At 36.7% G+C, this 21,062-nt stretch overlaps 1 protein-coding gene and 1 long non-coding RNA gene across 9 annotated transcripts in view; one reads left to right on the forward strand and one right to left on the reverse strand.

Moving 5' to 3' along the window:
• The window catches only part of AADAT (aminoadipate aminotransferase), a 32,841-nt gene that overhangs the window by 7,892 nt on the left and 3,887 nt on the right, over window positions 1-21,062 (forward strand). For 3 of the 6 annotated variants that reach the window (XM_047855015.1, XM_047855013.1, XM_047855014.1), the window contains exons 6-14: window positions 3,545-3,754; window positions 6,947-7,012; window positions 8,339-8,421; window positions 8,876-8,972; window positions 10,660-10,721; window positions 10,993-11,057; window positions 12,354-12,460; window positions 14,932-15,033; window positions 15,986-17,461. In XM_047855015.1, coding sequence (XP_047710971.1) covers window positions 3,545-3,754; window positions 6,947-7,012; window positions 8,339-8,421; window positions 8,876-8,972; window positions 10,660-10,721; window positions 10,993-11,057; window positions 12,354-12,460; window positions 14,932-15,033; window positions 15,986-16,027 — 834 coding nt within the window. In that variant the 3' untranslated portion in view covers window positions 16,028-17,461. Of the gene's footprint in view, window positions 1-3,544; window positions 3,755-6,946; window positions 7,013-8,338; window positions 8,422-8,875; window positions 8,973-10,659; window positions 10,722-10,992; window positions 11,058-12,353; window positions 12,461-14,931; window positions 15,034-15,985; window positions 17,463-18,797; window positions 20,125-21,062 lie in introns of those variants that run through there. The other 3 variants (XR_007151431.1, XR_007151430.1, XM_047855016.1) reach the window with 3 other exon arrangements.
• LOC125163388 (uncharacterized) overlaps window positions 13,713-21,062 on the reverse strand; it is a 31,903-nt gene continuing 24,553 nt past the window's right edge. For all 3 annotated transcript variants that reach the window (XR_007151438.1, XR_007151437.1, XR_007151436.1), the window contains one exon: window positions 13,713-14,084. This is a non-coding gene — a long non-coding RNA (uncharacterized LOC125163388). The remainder of the gene's footprint in view (window positions 14,085-21,062) is intronic.

The raw sequence follows: 21,062 nt of genomic DNA on the forward strand, positions 1-21,062 counted from the left end.
ATACCGTCTTTAAAATTAACACATAAAACAATAATATAGTGTTAATGAAAGGCATATTTTCTCAAAACTTCTAAGTAGGGATAAAATTGATATTATAAAAAATGCTTTTCCTATGAACAACCTGAAAAGGAAATTAAGAAAATAATTCCATTTATAATAACAGCCAAAAGAATAAATATCTGAAATTAAATCTAACAAAGGGAGCAAAAGACTGGCACTTATAAACTATAAAACACTGTTGAAAGAAATTAAAGAAGATCCAAATAAATGGAAATACATCACCTATTCATCAATTGGAAGACTTAATACTGTTTAGATGTCAGTAATATTAAAGCAAACTATAGATTCAACATAGTCCCTATCAAATTCCAGTAGCCTTTTTTGCAGAAATAGAAAAGCCAATTCTTAAAATCATATGGGATTGGAAGGAACCCAAATGGCCAAAACAATCTTAAAAAAGAACAAAGTTAGAGGATTCCCACTTCCTGATTTCAAAACCAACTTCAAAGCAACAGTAATCAAAATAGTGTGGTAATGGTATAGGGATAGACATATAGACCAATGGAATAGAATTGAGTCCAGAAATAAACCCACAAATCTATGGTCAATTTATTTCGGTAAGGGTACCAAACCATTCAATAGAGAAAGAATAGTCTCTTCAGCATATCATGCTGAGACAACTGGATTTCCACATGGAAAAACAGAAATTGGACCCTGACCTCACAACTTTTAAAAATTTAACTCAAAATGTATCAAAGACCTAAGTGGAAGAGCTAAAACTATAAAATCTTAGGAGAAAACATACAGGCAAATCTTCATGACCTTTGGTATGGCACTAAATTCTTAGATATGATACCAAAAACGTAGTCAAAAAGAACAAAAAATAGATAAATTGGACTTAATCAAAAATTAAAAACTTGTGGGGTACCTGGGTGGCTCAGTCAGTTAAGCATCCACCTTCGGCTCAGGTCACAATCTCATGGTTCATGGGTTCGAGCCCCACGTTGGGCTCTGCTGACAGCTCAGAGCCTGAAGCCTGCTTTGGATTTTGTGTCTCCCTGTCTCTCTGCTCCTCCCCTGCTTGTGCTCTGTCTCTCTCTCTCTCTCTCAAAAATAAACATTAAAAAAAATGTTTTCAATTAAAAGCTTTTGTGTATCAAAGGACACTATGAAGAAAGTGACAAGATAGCCTACAGAATGGGAGAAAATATTTGCAAATCATATATCTGATAAGGACTTAATATCCAGAATATATGAAGACCTCCTGCAACTCAACAACAAAAAAACAAATAACCTAATTTAAAAATGAACAAAGGACTTAAATAGACATCTCTCCAAAGAAGATATACAAGTAGCCAATAAGCACGTGAAAAGTTGCCCACCCTCATTAGTCATTAGAGAAATAGAAATCAAAAACATAGGGAGATACTACCTCACACCTACTAGGACCACTTTTTTTTAATGTAAAATAACAAGTATTGTTGAATATGTGGAGAGATTGGAACCCTTGTACATTGCTTGTGGAAATGTAAATTGGTACAGCCACTGTGGAAAAGTTTGTCAGTTTCTCAAAAAATTAAACGTGGAATTACCATGTGATTGATTAGTTCAAGTCCAAATATGTACCCAAAAGAACTGAAAACTGGAGCTCAGATAATTGTACACAAATGTTCAGTGCAGCATTATCCATAATGGCGAAAAGGTAGAAGCAACTCAACTGTACATCAGCAAGTGAATGGATAAAGTGTGGCATATACATATGATAGAATATTAGTCAGCCATAAAAAGGAACAAAGTTTTAACACATTCTACAAAATGGATAAAACTTGAGAACATTATGCCAACTGAAAGAAGCCAGAGACAAAAGGACAAATATTGTATTACTCCACTTATATGTTTCTTATATCTAAAATAGGCAGATTTGCAGACACAGAAAGTTAGTGCTTAGCAGGGCCTGGGGATAGGGAGGAATGGAGAGTGACTGATTAATGAGTACAGAGTTTCTGTTTGGAATGATGAAAAAGTTGGGAAATCAATAGTGATGATGGATGTACACATTGTGAATGTGATTAATGCCATGAATTGCACACTTAAATATGGCAAAATTTTTGTTGCATACCTATTTACCACGATAAAAACTAAAGTAAAATAATTGCTTTTTCTTAATGACTGGATACTAATTAATAATTACTAAACTCCTTATATAATGCTCATGAATGTAAAACCAATGTCTATGTAAACACATGCACAAATGTTTTCACCTACCCAAGCAGAAACTGTGTGCCACACTGAGGAAATGTGCAAGTAAGCAATATGTATTTATTTCATGGCCCAATATTAATTTGTTTTATTCATGGTAGATGTGCTTTCTTAGACTAAGAATTTTTAGATTTGTCATAAATTTGTCTGGATTATTCCCACTTAGTACATAATTCCACATTTGACTGCTAAGAGTGTTTGCTTATCCTTTGGAAAACTTTATTTTCTGAGAACCTCAGTAAATTATTGTTATTTCCTAAGTTTCAATTTTTTTTTATATTCATCCAAGAATAAGACTCCACAAGATTTTTATAAAATTAGGTCTATAAGCAAGGCCGCTACTCGCCATCTCAGGCTTAGCAGTTGGTGAAATGTGAAATACTTGCATATACCCTGGTAAACTGCTGCCCTCCCTGTACCTCCTCATGCCCATCACTACCCTGGCTCCCCTGGCCCCTCCCCTAAGACCACCCTTAACTTCCCATCATACAGAATTAATGCAGGGGGCCTCCAGGACTCTATTCCAGTCAGATACTATTTCTGATGTTCCCATGCTATATCACCTGTTAAATATTTTGAATATCACCTCTGCTAGTAATTATTTTAGGTATTAGCATAACAGATGCTTTCTGTTTAACTTGCTTTGTCAAAAAGCATTCATTAATAAACATCTACTTTATGAACCAGTTCTAACTATAATTATAAAGATAATTCAGTCAGAAGAGGCTAGGTTATGCTGCATAATGAATGACCCCAATCGCATTGGCTTATGGCTAGAGAGGTTTATTTCACTTATATATTCCATGTCCACTGAAAGGCAGCCGCAGCTCTGTTCTATGTCATCTCCATCCAAAGCCCCAAGCTGACAGAAGCAGTCTCTATCTGGGACACTCCCAGTTTCAGAGCAAGGGGAAAAGAGAAATAAAGAACCACAAGCTGGGATTTTAAAGCTTCTGCTTGGAAGAAACATACATCACTTCTGCTCACAATTTATCAGCCAGAGCAAGACATAGGACTGGTCAATCCTGACACAGAAGAGCAAGGAAGTATACTCCTTCCTCTGGAAACTGGCAGGGGATATTGTCGAACAATAATGGAATCTACCCCAGGGCAACGATAAAATGAGAATATACAACATCAACCTTTGTAGCATAGAGCTGAGTGCAGGTTTATATGTTTAAGGGTCTAAATGGTAACATTCTTGGTTAGTATAAGAAGAACCATTGATGACACATTTTGTAATCATGTCTGAACTTGGGCTTTCCTTTTTTTGTGTGCTCAACAGCTAATGCCACTGGGCTGCAACATTATTAATGTTTCCAGTGATGAATATGGTATTATTCCAGGCTCCCTCAAAGAAGTACTTTCCAAATGGAAGCCAGAAGACTCAAAAAACCCCAAGAGAAACACCCCCAAATTTCTTTACACTGTCCCAAACGGCAACAACCCTACTGGAAACTCATTAACAACTAACCGCAAGAAGGAAATCTATGAGGTATTTTAAAAGAAGGTGTATATGGCCATGTTCTTGTTTATTTTCAACGTTTGAGAAGAGTACTGTGCAAGCTCTCTTATTAGCCTCTTGCTTACAAGGAAAATAGCTTTTAATAAAAGGAAGTCCTCTATGCCAAGGGCTCTAATAAATTTAAACACAAGAAATTACTCCATCCTGGGGCGCCTGGGTGGCGCAGTCGGTTAAGCGTCCGACTTCAGCCAGGTCACGATCTCACGGTCTGTGAGTTCGAGCCCCGCGTCAGGCTCTGGGCTGATGGCTCGGAGCCTGGAGCCTGTTTCCGATTCTGGGTCTCCCTCTCTCTCTGCCCCTCCCCCGTTCATGCTCTGTCTCTCTCTGTCCCAAAAATAAATAAACGTTGAAAAAAAAATTAAAAAAAAAAAAAAAAAAAAAAAGAAATTACTCCATCCTTTGTTAACTATGAGATTTTTCTTTTCCTTTAATAGATTATTTTCATATAAAAGGAAACAGTATTTTTGACCCGATATTAAATTTTAGGAAGTTATTTAATATTTGACCGCAAGTTTGATTTTTATTATTTTATATTTATATTTTCAACTTGTCAATTTTCTTTCCTACTCCTTATCATTTCAGGTTACAAAGAAATTCTTTAAAAATAAAAGGAATGCTCCTTTTGTAAAGTCTCTTTTAGGTACCTGACTATGATGCCTAAGCTTCCACTATAAACATTTTTTTAAAAAATCAAACACAGGGGTGCCTGGGTGGCTCAGTCAGTTAAGTGTCCAACTTTGGCTCAGGTCATGATCTCCTGGTTCATAGTTCAAGCCCCATGTCAGGCTCTGTACTGACAGCTCAGAGCCTGGAGCCTACTTCATTTCTGTGTCTCCCTCTCTCTCTGCCCCTTCCCTAATCTCTCTCTCTCTCTCTCTCAAAAATAAATAAACATTTAAAAAAAATTTTTTAGGGGTGTCTGGTGGTGGCTCAGTCGGTTAAGCGTCTGACTTCGGCTCAGGTCATAATCTCGCAGTTTGTGAGTTCGAGCCCCGCGTAGGGCTCTGTGCTAACAGCTCAGAGCCTGGAGCCTCCTTCAGATTCTGTGTCTCCTCCTCTCTCTGCCCCTCCCATGCTTATGCTCTGTCTCTCTCTGTCTCTCAATAATAAATAAATGTTAAAAAAAATTTTTTAATAAATAAAAATTTTAAAAAATTTTAAATATCACACACATACCTAGCTATACAAAAATCTTTGAAAAATAAGAGAAGTATGCCTTTTGTAAAGTCTCTTTTATGTACCTGACTGTGTTCCCTAGATTTTTAGCTACAAATAGCTTTTATTTATTTTTAATTTTTTTTAATGTTTATTTATTTTTGACAGAGAGAGAGACAGAGCATGAGTGGGGGACGGGCAGAGAGAGAGGAAGACAGAATCTGAAACAGCCTCCAGGCTCTGAGCTGTCAGCACAGAGCTGGACGCGGGGCTTGAACTCACAGACCACGAGATCATGACCTGAGCTGAAGTTGGATGCTCAACCGACTGAGCCACCCAGGTGTCCCAGCTAATAAGTTCCAAATAAGGGGTACCAGGGTGGCTCAGTTGGCTAAGTGTCTGACTTTGGCTCAGGTCATGATTTCACATTTCATGGGTTTGAGCCCCACATCAGGCTCTGTGCTAACAGCTCAGAGTCTTGAGCCTGTTTCGCATTCTGTGTGTCCCTCTCTCTCTGCTCCTCCCCAGCTCATGCTCTGTCTCTCTGTCTCAAAAATAAAAATAAATGTAAAAAAAAATGTTTTTAAATAAGTACCAAAGTCATATTAAACTGTATAGACTGTACAGTGGAATCATAAAGAAAGCTTTCAAACAGTTTCTTTCACTCATTTATATATATTTTTTTGAAGTATTGTCTTATTTTTCACGCATTCCACAGTTCTGTCCTGAGTTCTCTTCTTATTTACGTATTACTCCCAGATAGTCTCATCCAGTTGTATGGCTGTAAATTTCATTCTGTATCATAGAAACGCCTTTCCCCTGAACGCCAGACTTCTGTATCCAACTTCTCCATCCAATTTATGTTTCCAACATCCAACATAAGTGTCTAATAGGCATTTCCAACCTACCATGACCTAATAGAACTCTTGATTTAGTGCAGCCACACCCCAACCTCCAAGTCACACCCCTAACATTCTCCATCTCCATAAATAGTGCCACCATAAACAATCACCTTTTATTCTTCTCTTTCCCTTCTCTCCTCTCCCAACCCCCTACATCCAGTTCATCCTGTGGACTCCACCACCAAATGGATCCAAATCCACCTGTTTCTCTCTTCTCCCCTTAGTCCCACCATCTTCCCAGCCACCACCTTCCCTCACTGGTCTGCTAGTATGGTTTCCTCACTGGACCCCTGCTGCATTCCAGTTTTGATCCTCAATCAATTATTCTTCACACAGCAACCAGGCATATATGTCGTTCCCCTGCTGAAATATAAATGTAAAGCCAGTCTCATGGTCTTCCTGTTTACAGTCCTCTTGTGACTTCCCCTTGCAATTAAAATAAAATCCAAATTCCTTCACCTGCCTCCCAAAGCTATGTGACCTGGCAGTCTCTTCTCAGGCCTTGTCATTTATTATCACCTTCTTGCTGCAGCCCCCTGGCTTTCTTTCCATCCCTTAAACATGTCAAGGTTTTTTTTTTTCTTTTTTTCCCCCCCACCCAAGGGCTTTTGGTCTCACTCATCCCTCAGCTTAGAATCTTCCTTGATATTTGCACAACTGGCTCCATCCTGTGATTCTGAGCTCTTGCGTAACCTTGTCAGGACAGGCTTCCCAATAATTCACTCTGAAATAGCTACCCTATCTCTCTCTCTTCCTCTCTCTTTCTCTCTCTCTCTCTGCCCCCACCCCCCACTCAATATCACCCTGCTTAATGTTCTCCCTAGCCCCTAAAACCTCTCATCTGTATTTCTTCTCTTCGTTATCCATGGTCTTATGTATATCATCTTTCCCAGAACTTGGAATGTAAGTTTCATGTGAACGAGAGGCCTCAGTGCCTTGTTCATCCCTCTATCTTCATTATCTACAACAATAAGTACTCAGTAGTTTCTTGGATGGATGGATGGATGGATGGATGGATGGATGGATGGATGGATACAAAGAATTATGATTCCAGTCAGCTTAGACAGTTCTTAAGAATTAAATATATGACTTTAACCTTTTTTAGCTTGCAAGAAAATATGATTTCCTCATAATAGAAGATGATCCTTACTATTTTCTCCAGTTCAACAAGGTAAGTGGTGATATGAATTTATTTCACAATTGGAAGGTAAGTTGTAAGTTATTACACTGATTTGATTTTAGCCTGGCTGCTCAGTCAGAGCTAATCTATCTTTATGTGGAAATTAAATAAAATTATTAGTAATTTTCTATCACTTCAATCTTAAATTTTTCAGTTTTATCACAGAATTGGTATCTCTCGTGTCTGGCATTACTGCTCTTTCCAGAAATAGACTTACCTTTAAAATAGTAGCTAGCTCTCTATACCACACATTTGGGCAAACAGTAAATCAGGGCTGATGGTCTTCTTGAACTCCAAATTCTAGTTCATAGCTTTTTAAACATCATACAAGGGATATGAGGTAGGTTTCATTTGGGATATGAACTAGTTTCTTGGCAGTGGCTGACTAGAATGATGTCTGCAAAGGATTGGGAAGCTGCACCCACACTGAAAGAGAAAGAGGGTCATGCCCAATTAGTGATGTCCATTATGGACATAGGAAAAGGCATTACTGGCAGCATGCCACATATTTTCCATCCCTGTCCTGAAGGCCGGGATTCTACCTGCAGAATAATGGGTTTTTAGATTATTTTCCACTATATATGCATGCCACTTTTCATGATCATGCTCTCCTAATAGATAGCAGCAGTGGTACAGACTCCCAGTGCCTGATTCTTCAAAATCAAACACTATATTTGCTCTCATGTCTGCAGAGAACATATACTTGCATTCAATGCTCCCTTAAAATCTGCTGGAAAGAAACCAAAACTCTTGATTTTTCTATATAGCTTGCTGAAAACCACATCTACCTACCTATTCTTTACCCTCAACATGACCGGGCCCCTTTTCTTGTATGCATCTACATTGAAGTCAATGTTGCAGATTGACTAAATTTCTCATCTTGTTTTATCTCTCTAGCTGTTCTAAGGATCATTCTCTCTCTAGATAATCCTGACTGCTGCTGGCCCTCTTCATTTTGATCTAATCCAGACAAATTTTTCTTGAATCCTTCCTCAAAATCTGCTGATCCTGGATGTCAACCTTTGAGGCTAGCAGGGCCTATTTGAGGTGTCCCTAAATTCATAATAATAGCATCTTAAGCAAATGAATAAACCCTTCTGTGTGTTTCTGGCAGAAAATCCATGAAGAAAGACAGGTACTAATAAAAGAACATGCATCTCTGTTTCTTATTCCATTTTAAAGGGTTGAGATTAAGGTAACAGAAAAGATGGCTGTGTTCCTATCCAAACCTATGCCCTGTCCATTCTCTACACAAAATAATTATACAGTCACTAACAGAGTTCTCAAGCTAACAATATATATTTTTTCCATTTCAAGTCCTGGGCACCAACATTTCTTTCCATGGACGTTGATGGGCGTGTCATCAGAGCTGACTCTTTTTCAAAAGTCCTCTCCTCTGGGTAAGCCCTTGTGTCTCAACTTATGGCCAGATCTAAAAAAGATAGACTGCACCTGACTGTCTTTTAGTCCAAATAATTCTCATTTGAGATACTTGTATTCCCCTTACCTTAAAGCATCAGTTTGATTATTAATATATGCCTTTTCTTTCTTTATTCATCTCCAGAAATCAAAGGTATGTGGGCATTAATCTAAAGTTGTAGTGGGACTGGTCAGGTTTTGGGTTTCACATATGAAAGAACACACTTCAAAATACTTGGTCAGATTTGCATTGTATCTTTAATGTAGTCTTAAATTTATATTTTAAATAACAAGTAGTTAGTTTTATTAGAACGTTTTCGTGGTCTAGACCCATTTGTCCCCAGGTTACAACTGTCTTCCTAATGAAGGCAGTAAAGTGACATGTAATATTTGTTAATACAGGATTGGTTTTGCACCTTTTCTCTTTTTGTGCAGGTTGAGACTAGGGTTTATAACTGGTCCAAAACCCTTGATAGAGAGAGTTGTCTTACACACACAAGTTTCAACTCTGCACCCCAGCACTTTTACACAGGTAAGAACAATTTCAGAAATAGGTTTTTTTTTTTTAAACAATCAGAATAGAAAATAGATATTAGCAAGTAAGACTGAGTTAAGGTGGCAGGGAGTAAGTCACTGATACTGAATCTCTAGTTCCAATATGGACTGAATTAGAAGATCAGATACCACAGATGTTTACTCTAAAAGGCAAATCAGGAGTGCCTGGGTGTCTCAGTCAGTTTAGTGTCCAACTCTTGCTCTTGGCTCAGGTCATGATCTCATAGTTAGTGGGTTCAAGCCCCACGTCGGGCTCTGCACTGACAGGGTGGAGCCTGCCTGGAATTCTCTCTGCCTCTACCCCACTCATGTACTATCTCTCTCTCTCAAAATAAATAAACTTTTAAAAAATGTTTTTAATAAATAAAAGGCAAATAAGAATTGAATTGACCTGGTGTTTGCAGTGTAGACCAAACTCCTTGCAGGTCATGGTGTCTTAGTCATCTTGTGTCCCTAGCATCTATCCCAGGAACGCCATAAAAACTTTGTTGAACTTGAAGAAAATGGAAGTGGCCTTACTGAAGTAATATAACTTTAGCTTCATTGTCTTGGAATCCATATTGAGCACAAGGATTCCAAACCTACTTAGGAACTTCTTGTTTGCCTTCATTGCACACGTGCTAACCTCCCCTAAAGACACTGGTTGTAATGCATTTTAGTTTAATAATAAATAAAGTAAAATGTATTTTGGAGAATGTATAAATTTCCTCACAAGCTTTGAGAAATTGTTGGATCCATCCCTAATGCAATCTTTAGAATCAGTACTTAATCTTAGGTAGAATTGCTACCTAAGAACTCAAAATGAATAGAACGGTATACTAAGACCAGGACACTTGTTTGATATTGTACATTCCATAAAGAACATATCCCCATTTTTATCAAGTTGGGGTTTTTTCCCATATTTTTTGTCCGTGTTATCTACAAAACTTCACTATCCATCTATGGCATTAAAGCTTTCATATTATATAGAAAAATCACTGAGAACTTTATATAACTATATATCTACTATATATTTTTTATATTTAGAGAAGCAATATAGTATGGTAATTAATGGCATGGATCTGGAGCTAGACTGTCTAACTTGAATCCAGGCTGTGTCTGTGACCAGCTGTGTGACCCCAGGAAAGTTCACCTAACCCTTGGGCCTTGGTTTCCTCACCAGTAAAGTAGAAATAATAGCCTAATTGGGGTATTATGAAGATTAAATTATCTACATATGTAAATATATTGTAATAGTTTCTGGCATATAGCAATATAAATATTTGTTATTGTCATTGTTATTAATTCACATTTATTATTTTCTTCTTTTTTAAGCTTTATTTATTTTTGAGGGAGAGACAGAGCATGAGTGGGGGAGGAGCAGAGAGAGGGAGATGCAGAATCTGAAGCAGGCTCCAGGCTCTGAGTTGTCAGCACAGAGCTCGACGTAGGGCTCGAACTCACAAACGAACTCATGAACCATAAGATCATGACCTGAGCCGAAGTCGGACGCTTAACCGACTGAGCCACCCAGGCGCCCCTAATTTACATTTATTTTAAATCACTATGTAAAGCTGGTTCAGCTTGTTATATTTTTTTGTGGTTTACAGGTAATCAAGAGTGATTTGCTTTGATGTCACTTTTTAGAGGGTGAACCATGACATTTGTTGTCTTATCTCTTTTAGCTTCTAGTATCACAGCTTCTACACCAATGGGGAGAAGAAGGTTTCCTGGCTCATGTAGAGAGGTATTGCAATTTAGGTTCCAAATTTTACATAGAAATGTAATTCTTTTTATTCATTTTCATTTTTGAATTATTCCAAAATAACGGGAGAAAAATGCAATGGTACAAAGCTTACCAGCAGACAGGTAAACAAACATGCTGTGTTCTCATTTCAAGTATTCAACGTTTTAAACAAGGTGGAAAACAAATTCCTATAGACTGGACTCCAGAGCCTTTGGGTTTCTTCAATCAAGCATGTATTTAACACATGCTTTTCGTTGTTTGTTTCTTCCAGGGTTACTGATTTCTATAGGAAGCAGAAGGATGCATTACTGGCAGCTGCAGACAAATGGTTAAGTGGTGAGTGGAACATATATCCTGTCCTGTGATAGACACTAGCACTTTTATGAGTGGGGAATAAACATCGCATAGTGACTGATAATAAGCCTGGGAGAAAAGAAACAAGAGTCCAGAAGTATTCTTGCCAAGAAATGGTGCCCTGTAAGTAGTCTCAAAAGTAACAATCTCCAAACCCTGGCACTGTTCTACCTATCTCTACATTACCTGTCCGCTGCAAAGAGCTTGTGTTTTAAAGGGAGAAAAAAAGGACCTTTTAGTCTAAAAACCCATCAGCAATAACTTAAAGCTAAATGATGCCAATACTCAAAAGGTTTTAGAGTTACTTCAAAATTTCCCGCAAACAGCTGAGGAATTGTCAAACAACAGTATACTCCTTTTCTAATCAGGCTGTATAAAAACAAAATAGTACATTCTAAGGCAGTTCTCTCATTACAGATTACTTGCATTCTAATCGTTAACCTCATTTATCTAATTGTCTATTGCTAATGTGATTGCAGGATGGGTTAGATTTAATTTTCTACTAATGAATTACATGGTTTTAATTACATCATTAAAAAAGCCTTCAGTATGATTAACAGTAAACAAAAAAAAAAACAGGTCCTTATTTCTGTCATATCTTGTTTCTTGTAAGCTCTTGGCAAATACAGAATTGTCTTTTTGATAAGAGTACTATCCTACCACTTTGTATAATGGAGTTAAAGAAAAGGTTTGATTCAAAAGCGACTTTTAAAAAAAGATAATTAAAATCAAAATAATTATCCTTCCTTCTTGGTTTCTCTATCCTAATACTCAATGAAACTTAAAGCCTACAAATGCATGTGGTCTTGAATTTCAGGAACTTCTTTTCATAATTAATTACATTCTGATAAAAACTCTAATCCATTGGACTTCAAAACTGTTACATAAAAGATAGGATTTATTGAAGCACTGGAATAATGTAGGAGTTAAGGAATCTCCTAAATTTGAAAGAGCCACATTTAGCTTCTGTATGGTTCTAATTACGGGAAGTAGACATAGGCCATAGACTCTTCACACAACCCTAAGACTGACTACAATTAGAAATATATACTCATGTATATATCTCCCTCTCTACCTTCACCACCTCTCTTATTTGTGAAATAAACTCAGAACATCAATTGTCAGGAGTCATAAAATTCTATGTTTAAAAATGCTATCTCTGAAGGAACATTTTTAGAAATACTAGTTGACAGTTACTGCGATTGCATCATTAAGTAACAGATTTGACATCATCAAAACTGGCTTTAGCAGATATTTATTCTCTTCTTTGGTTTGTAGGTTTGGCAGAATGGCATGTTCCTACTGCTGGAATGTTTTTATGGCTTAAAATTAAGGGCATTTATGATGTAAAACAACTGATTGAAGAAAAAGCCATTAAGAAAGAGGTAAAAGGGGAAAAGAGTTGTACTTTTTCTTTAACATGACTTCTTACTTAAAATAAAAGTTGCCCTCCACTCCAACCCATAATATTTTAATATCAGATGTTACCTCCTATCTCTAGATCTCATGTCTCTAGTAATATTATTAAAATCATAATAGATTGTTGAATCACATAATTATTCTTCTGGTCTACATTAATAATAATATGGTCATCCCAGCTACTGGTTAGTTTAGTAGCTAAGAGCAGAGGGTTTTTTTTTTCCTTATTAAGAAAGTAAAGTACACTCATGGCAGCAAACTTGGAAAATACATAAAAGAATAATGAAAATTTTTTAAATAGCCTACCCCAATTTTGTGACCATTTGTAATATATTTTCTTGAAGCGCTTGTCTAAATCTAGTATTTTGGCTGTGCAATTATTTTCCATTGTCAAAATTACACAGAAAAGTTTGTATCTTGTTATTTCCACTTAAAATCGGATTATGAGGACTTCTAGGTTTTTTGTTTTTTGGTTTTTTTTTTTCTCATTTTGTACTTAAACCTACTTAGTTATCATTCGGGGGCACTGATTAAGGTGAAAAATCTAAATATTTTCAAAATTTTTACCTAATAAGGTATCTTTTCTCCGTGAATTAATTCTTTTATCACATTTGCCAGTCTTTGTAAACACTAAGATCTGTTTCTAGGATCACTTTTGTCTTGAAGCAGGAAGTACAAGCAAACAGATTGTGTTAATGCTGGCACAGGACCACGCTAGTGCCTGAGACAGGAGGTAGTCTGGACGTTGAAAAACTCATGTCCAGAGATTAGACGTGGAAGCTGACTACCTGGACTTCAAGTCAGGCATCCTCTCTAACCATCTTACTTGAGGACAAGGCTCATCTTTATTCATTGTTCTAATCCTACTAATTCTACATACTAAGTACTTAACAAGTACTGACTTATTTCAAAGAAATACATTTTAGTATAATAAACCAGTTTTATGTCTCCTTTGCTTTTCTGCCAATGCCATTATCATCAAGAACATTTGATAAGTGGCTATTTATTTGTATGTATCTCTGAGCTGGGTGCTAAGGATGTAGACCTCAGACTTTCTTGTAGTTTTTTCAGTGTTCTCCATATATCCCATTTATCCTGTTGCATTTAACCTTTTCTTTTTCTAAATAATCTCTAACTTTACGATCTCAACCTTAGCCCAATCCTGGTCATCTTGTAAAGGGATTATTACTACTCCCACCTTCTCTTACAGCCCCTTGCTTGTAATACATCCCCAAACTTTTCCACTATATTGGGAGAAATGATGGTTTTCATTTTATTGTTACTCAGGACACAGAAACCCATCTTCTGCCTTGAAATCTCTTCCCCAAAATGGCCGAAACCATGTCACTCCCAACTCATCTTACTTTAGCAAACAGTGCCCAGATTTTTACCATGTAATAATCCTTTTGAATATCATGATTGTATTAGACAACATTCTCAAAGACTTAACGCAATCAAAGTTTATTTCTGACTCACATAAAACTTTTAAAGATGTGATCTGCAGGCAACTCTGTCCAAACAGTGAATCAGAGACTGTAGTTCCTTCCGTCTTGTTGCTCTTCAGTCTTCAACCCATGGATTACACAATGGCTACAAAATGGAAAGAGCATGATGGATCACACATGGAGAGATTTTTATGAGGAAGGCCTAGAAATGGCATGCATCCCTTCACATCCATTGGCCAAGATTTGGTCATATGGCCACATATAACTGGAAAGAAGCTGGGAACAGAATATATTTCTATACCCAGGAAACAGAGGAAATGGAGTTCACAGTCCGTGAGCCAACTGCCATGGTGCTCACATCAAGAATACCACTTGTTCCCACCACTCTGTCTTGACACACTTACATAACATTTTTTAGTCATTCACTTCATTAAATTTTTTACCTCCTTTTAGTTCTCTGGCCAGACCAATTTCTTCCCATCTCAAGGCCTTTACACTGTCTTCTCCCTAAAATACTCTTCCCCCACTTTTTGCTCGGCCAACAACTACTTATCTTTTAAGTTCCGGCTTAAAAGTTACTTCCAAATTTGATAACTTAAAAATGGTCTTTCATTGTTTGAATTTATATTACTTTTCTAGTTGGTTAAACATTTATTCATGTTTATTACCATTTCTATTTCTTTTATAAGCTGTACTTTGCCCATCAAAGCTCAAATTTTAGTGTTTTTCTTCTTAGTTTCTTTGTATTCTTTATATGGAGAAGAGGTAGCATTTGCCATATTTCTTATAAACATTTTTCCAGTTTGTGTGCTATTTTATTTATTATAGGACATACAGAATTTTTATATAAAATGATTTTTCTCATGATTTTCTTAAGTTTTTTTCAAATATAAAAAGTCTTTACCCACTCTGAGATTAGATCTACCTATATTTCCTTTAGGTTTTTTTTTTGTTTTAATGGTCATTCACTTGTTTTCCATAAACTCTCTTAGATATTAATGCTTCCTGGAAATATTTTCTACACTGATACCTCAGCACCTAGCCCTTACTTTAGAGTGTCCTTCTCTTCAGCTTCTCCAGAACAAATGGATATGGTGAGCACAATATTCTTTTCATAATAACACTAGATATCAATTCCACTTTTTTGGTGATTGTGTTCATTTTGTGAGTTATAACATTATTTAATGTCTTCTTGGGTTTCTCAACAACAGGTATCAGTTAAAAAGTCATGAATTACTATTAAAAGACACACTTTAACAGTCATAAATAGACAAATTCATGAGACCAAGTTGTAAATTTCCTTGTCTTCGTGAATAGTTTTCAGACTTGCTGAACAGTGTGAGCAGATTATTAACATGTTATGAAGAAAATTTCTTTCCTTCCTTCATGGAATTAACATGAGTCAACAGTACAAATTCATGAAAGCCATCAGTCTCTTTCTCTGAAGAAAAATGTATCAGCAAGGGTCAAATACAATGATATTAAATTCATCACAAGTCTGGGTTTAGCCAAAATAACAAGAAGCAAAGAAACGAGTTCCTAAGGACTGTGTGTTTGGGAGTCCAAATAGAATTGCCCTGATTGAACAGTGCCCTTAACCTTGAGAGAAGAGTCTGTACTTGCCCTTGCAGATGTATTGGTTCTTGGTGTGTTCTTTATTTACTTGCTTTCTCATGTCGCTAAATATACTATTCAGAAGTTATGTCTGCTTTAACATATGAATAGAGTTAGACAATTGAAACAATATATAACATATGTTCAGGTGAGAGATCATATGAAAAAGTAATTAGTGTTGTAGAGAAAATGGAAAATAATGATCTTGAGGGCTATAAGAATACACAAAAATCCTGGAACTCTGACAAGCTTATATCCACATGTATTAGTGGACATTGCTGGCATCCTACCCTGATAAAGCTGATGTTAAATTTGACTTTCCATTGCTTCAGTTCAACCTAAGATACTCTTTGTGTGAACTTTTTAAATTATCACAGACTTTTCCTAAGTAGCAGCCTAATTTCATTAATTCTTATCTCTTTCCTATTTTAGGCCTTCCAGAGATTAGCCCAAATTATTAAAGAATCTTTATGAAGAAATCTTCATAGTACTCATGGATTTTTCAGATAAATTATTTTTATGATTTAGCAGGAAGAAATGATCGTTGGCATTAGACTTACAGGTTAGATTTCATTAAATGTGTCATATCTGTAGTAATTTAACTAGATGACTTTTAAAGTGCCCTTAAATTCATCAGATTGCCAAAATATATTTATAATCTACTTATACCTTTTGATAAATATTCAACCTGAAAATTATTTTTATCCTGGATTTTATTGTAAAGAACTCTAGCTGCTCTATGGTTTCCCATAAATTTTCCTTGAAACTTAACATTTTACAGTAAATTATTTTGAAAATGTAATAAAATAAATTCAAAATGGCATATAATGTGAACTCTTTCTATTTTTAGGAAAATTTAATGAAAGCTTGTTGCAAAAATTGTTAGGATTTGTCCATTGTAAATGATTTTCAGTAAGAGGACTAGAGACATTATGTTGTACCATAGATATCCCTTTAAAATAAAATTCTGAAACTAAGCACACCTAAAGGCATCAGACCTATTAATTCTAAATAAGGAAGAGAGATCAGGGGCTTAGAAAAATATGCTACAGTGTATTTTCATAATACTGCACAATTTACAAAAATACAGTCTTATCAGTTATGTAATTTAAATCTACACCCCTTTGAGGTACTTAGGATATACTTTTTAATGATTTTCTTTCTCACCTTTTCAGACCCTTATTTTTCCCATATGGCTATTGATGTAATATATGCTTATTAGAAATTTTTCAAACAATATAGTAAATATAAGTGATAAAAGCCACTTGCTGTCTTACTCCCCAGTGAAAACCGCTGTCAACATTTATCATCCATCCTTTGAGATGTTTTTCCATGCATGTGCATGTTATATGTAAAATAATAGGATCTCCTTATGACAGTGTATCATAAATACCCTGCATTTGCTTTCTATTGCTGTTTAACAAATTACCGCAATGTTCCAAGATCTAGTAATTGTTAAGTTGTAAGTTCCTTTAAGGAATTAGGAAATCATTGTTATTTATGACATCCTTTGTGTATACAGGCATACCTCAGAGATATTGTTGGTTTGGTTCCAGACCACCACAAATAAAGCAAATACTGTGATAAAGCGGGTCAAATTAATTGTTTGGTTTCCCAGTGCGTATAAATGTTTACAGTATACTGTAGTCTATTAAGTGTGCTATAGCATTATGTCTAAAGAATAATGTGCATACCTTAATTTAAAAATACTTTATAGGGGTGCCTGGGTGGCTAAGTCGGTTGAGCATCCAACTCTTGATTTTAGCTCAGGTCATGATCCAAGGGTAGTGGGATAGAGTCCCACATCCCGCTCTACACTCAGCATGGAGTCTGCTCGGGATTCATTCTCTCTCCCTCTCCCTCTCCCTCTCCCTCTCCCTCTCCCTCTCCCTCTCCCTCTCCGTCCCCTTCTTCCCCTCTGCCCCTCCCTGTTATCCATTCTCTCTCTCTCTCTCTCTCTCTCTCTCTCTCTCTCTCAAAAATAAATAAATAAAAATTAAAAATACCTTCTTGCTAAAAAAAAAATGCAAACTACCATCTGAGCTTTCAGCACTAGTAATCACTAATCACAGATATTAACAAATATAATAATAATGAAAAGTTTAAAATATTGCAAGAATCACCAACACATGACACAGAGGCACTAAGTGAGCAAATGCTGTTGGAAACATGGTGTCAATAGACTTGCTTGACACATAATTGCCACAGCCTTCAATCTGTTAAAAAATGCATTATCTGTAAAGCATAATAAAGCAAAGCATAGTAAAATGAGGTATGTCTGTATAAACATATCCACCATAGTTATTAAATATTTTTTTGACATATGGATGAGATGTTACATCTTCCAACAACTAAAGTTCTTGAGCAAAAATCTCATCTCAAAGCTCTTATTAGCTGACTCTAAGCCCATCTTTATTTAATATTTATTTATTTTGAGAGAGAGAGAGAGCATGAGCAGAAGGGCAGAGAGAGAGGGATACAAAATTCCAAATAGGGGCTATCCCAAGTAATAGGGCAGAGCCCAATACAGGGCTCCATCCCACAAACCATGAGATCATGACCTGAGCCTACATCAAGAGTTGGATGCTTAACTGAATGAGCCACCCAGGCACCCCTAAGCCCATCTCTTTTTAAGATAACCAGTGGTAGTTATTTAGGAAAGTCTGGAAAGACACAGGGCCTGGAGGAGGCCTGAGATGAACCTAACAATTCCACTACTGTAAGAAGAAAGAGGAAAGTATGAATTCAGTTTATAAAAGTAAAATAAGCCTTCTGCTTATTTAGTAGTTTCAAAAATAATGAAAATTTCTTAGCCAGCACTATATAATTTCTGGCTTGCATTCATTTTTAAGTCACCAACAAAGAGTAGTTGATTTACATATTGATTTATAATCCCCAGCTTTCAATGAAGGGATTACCTCTAACCACAATCTATAGGAATCTGTTTCTTCCAAGAAAAACAGAGTGGGAGAAAAGTAGGGAAGGAGAGCACAGGAAATGATTAGGCTGCCCCTTATTACTCAGTGTTTATTTTCATCCAGGGAGATTACCTTCCCCTCATAGAGTAAAGCACTAGAGAACTTTCTGGAGCCACTGTCAATTTTTCCAGCCTCTTGGGAAAGCTGTTTGGCAGTGTATATCAAGAAACGGTAAAACATTTATATCCTTTAACACAAGATATTAGATAGTGTGGACTGGCCCACTGGACAGAATTCTAATTTCCTTCTCGTGTCTTTGGGCGCAGTGGAAATGAAATACCACATTTCCAGATGCCCTGCAGCTACAGTCCATGTATGAGTGAAGTTCCATCATTCAGACGCCTGGATTCGGAACTGAGTTGAGAGGGGAGCAAGTCAAGAGGCAAGGCATCCATTTGCTAAGGCAATGTGATTTTACAGCAAGCAGCTTCTTGGTGTGGGGTTTTCTGATCCTGGCAGAAGAAATGAAATCCCAGGGCTAGAAACTGTCTCTGGAAACCCCATTTACTTTTACACGCATTCCAAACAATTTTGGAAACCACAGAATATATGAAAATAAACACTTCACTTAAGTTAGCTAGAGTAGTTTCTGTTATCTGCCACCGAATGCCAACCAGGCCAGCTGTGTCCGGGTCTCCAAGACCACCCTCAGGCTTGATGGTTCCCTAAAAGGACTCAGAAGACCCAGAGGCTAGTGTAGCCACAGCTGCCATTTATTGCAGCAAAAAGGATAGAGTAAAATCTCAAAGGGAAAAGGCACGTGGGACAAACACAATCTGGAGGAGACCAGGCACAAGCTTCCAAGAGTCCCCTCTTAGCAGAGTCGCACGGGATATGCTTAATTCCTCGGGTGATGATGTGTGACAGCAAGGGCAAAGTATCGTCAACAGGGGAAGCTCACCTGAGAGCCTGGTTGTCAGTGGTTTTATCAGGGGTCAGTCACACACAGTGCCTGCAATGGTGGACCTCAGTTACTGAAGCTCCACAGCCACAGGGGGATCTTAGGTGTTCACCATAAAGCACGTAGTAAAAACGATCTAGAAAAGCAGTTATAGCATGGCTCGAGACCCCAGACATGAAAAACACTCATTAATGAGAATATTCCAAGAGCTCAGTCCCCACGAGCCAGCCAAGGGCCAGTCACAAACACAGCCCTCATTGGAGTGACCCAGATCTGCTGAGTTAACCCTTTACCACCCACTGGGAACTCCACTTATGGACATTCATAGTAAAGAATTACCCAAAATATGGAAGAAAGTAAAAAAACATGAAGACAGTAATTGTAATTTAAAACAGCAAAACATTGGAGGTAGGGGTTGAGGTTTTGGGACTGAAGTTCTCGCAGTAAGAAAATGGGTTATGTCAATTATGGTTCATCCACTTAAGTTTTAGGCAACCACTAAAACACCACTATGAAGCAGTATCATTCATTTTATGAAGCACTATGTTAAAATGATTATATATAATATGGAATGAAAAACCAGGGTATGAAAGCATACATATACTCTAATTACAACTATGTAAAAAAATAAGACATCCACCAAAAAAGCAAAAATTGGGTAATTTTTTATTTTCAAAATACTCTTTAACATGGCTCTTTACTTTTATAATAAAATAATTAATTAATTATTTTTTCGGGGCACCTGGGCGGCTCAATCAGTTAAGCATCTGATTTTGGCTCAGGTCATGATCTCATGGTCCATGAGTTCAAGCCCCACATTGGGCTCTGTGCTGACAGCTCAGAGCCTGGAGCCTGCTTCGGATTCTGTGTCTCACTTTCTGCCCCTCCGCCACTCATGCTCACTCGCTCTCTCTCAAAAAATAAAAAAAATAAAAAGTTTTCAAATAAAGATAAAAAAATAAGTTATTTTTTAAAACCTCAAGCAAATTAGTCACAGTTTTGTTTTTGTTTTTTTTATTTCAGTTGGATAAGTAGAGGTTCCTAGAGGCAATAGTGAAAAAATAGATCTAGGGACAGCAAGTGGGCAACTACCATGTAATGAAAAATCAAATTGAAAGTCATATCCATACAACCATAATCAATTTGGATCTGGTCAAATATTACATAGGTTTAATTTCCCAGTATTAATCCATGTAGTTTCTGTGTGGAAACCATGGTGTCACTACACATGGTCCACGATGAACAGAAGTAGCTGGAACATTTGGTCTTGGTGGTAATCAATATGGATATTGCAGGTTGGTCTAAAAGGGAGGTTGTCACTTGGCATGGTTTCCTTTTAAGTTTGAATGTTTGTCAACTTTAGCAATTTCCTCTCCCCCCATATAAGAAAGTCCTTAATGCTTTTCATATAATGTTTGTACAGCATGGTCTAGCTTTAAATTCCTTTTCAAATGCTAATTAAATCTCTCGTGGGTAGAAATTATTAACTTATCAAAAGTAGGTTTAATTAAAATTTTTGGAGAACCTAAAGTCTTAATAAAAATAAATGAAATTTTAACTGGTGATGTGTATTTATTAAGGTTTTAAGTTACCTTAATTAAAAATCCACAACACCTTTCTCCAGAACCCA

This window comes from Prionailurus viverrinus, chromosome B1, assembly GCF_022837055.1.
Source record: "Prionailurus viverrinus isolate Anna chromosome B1, UM_Priviv_1.0, whole genome shotgun sequence".
Classification (NCBI taxonomy): Eukaryota; Metazoa; Chordata; class Mammalia; order Carnivora; family Felidae; genus Prionailurus; species Prionailurus viverrinus.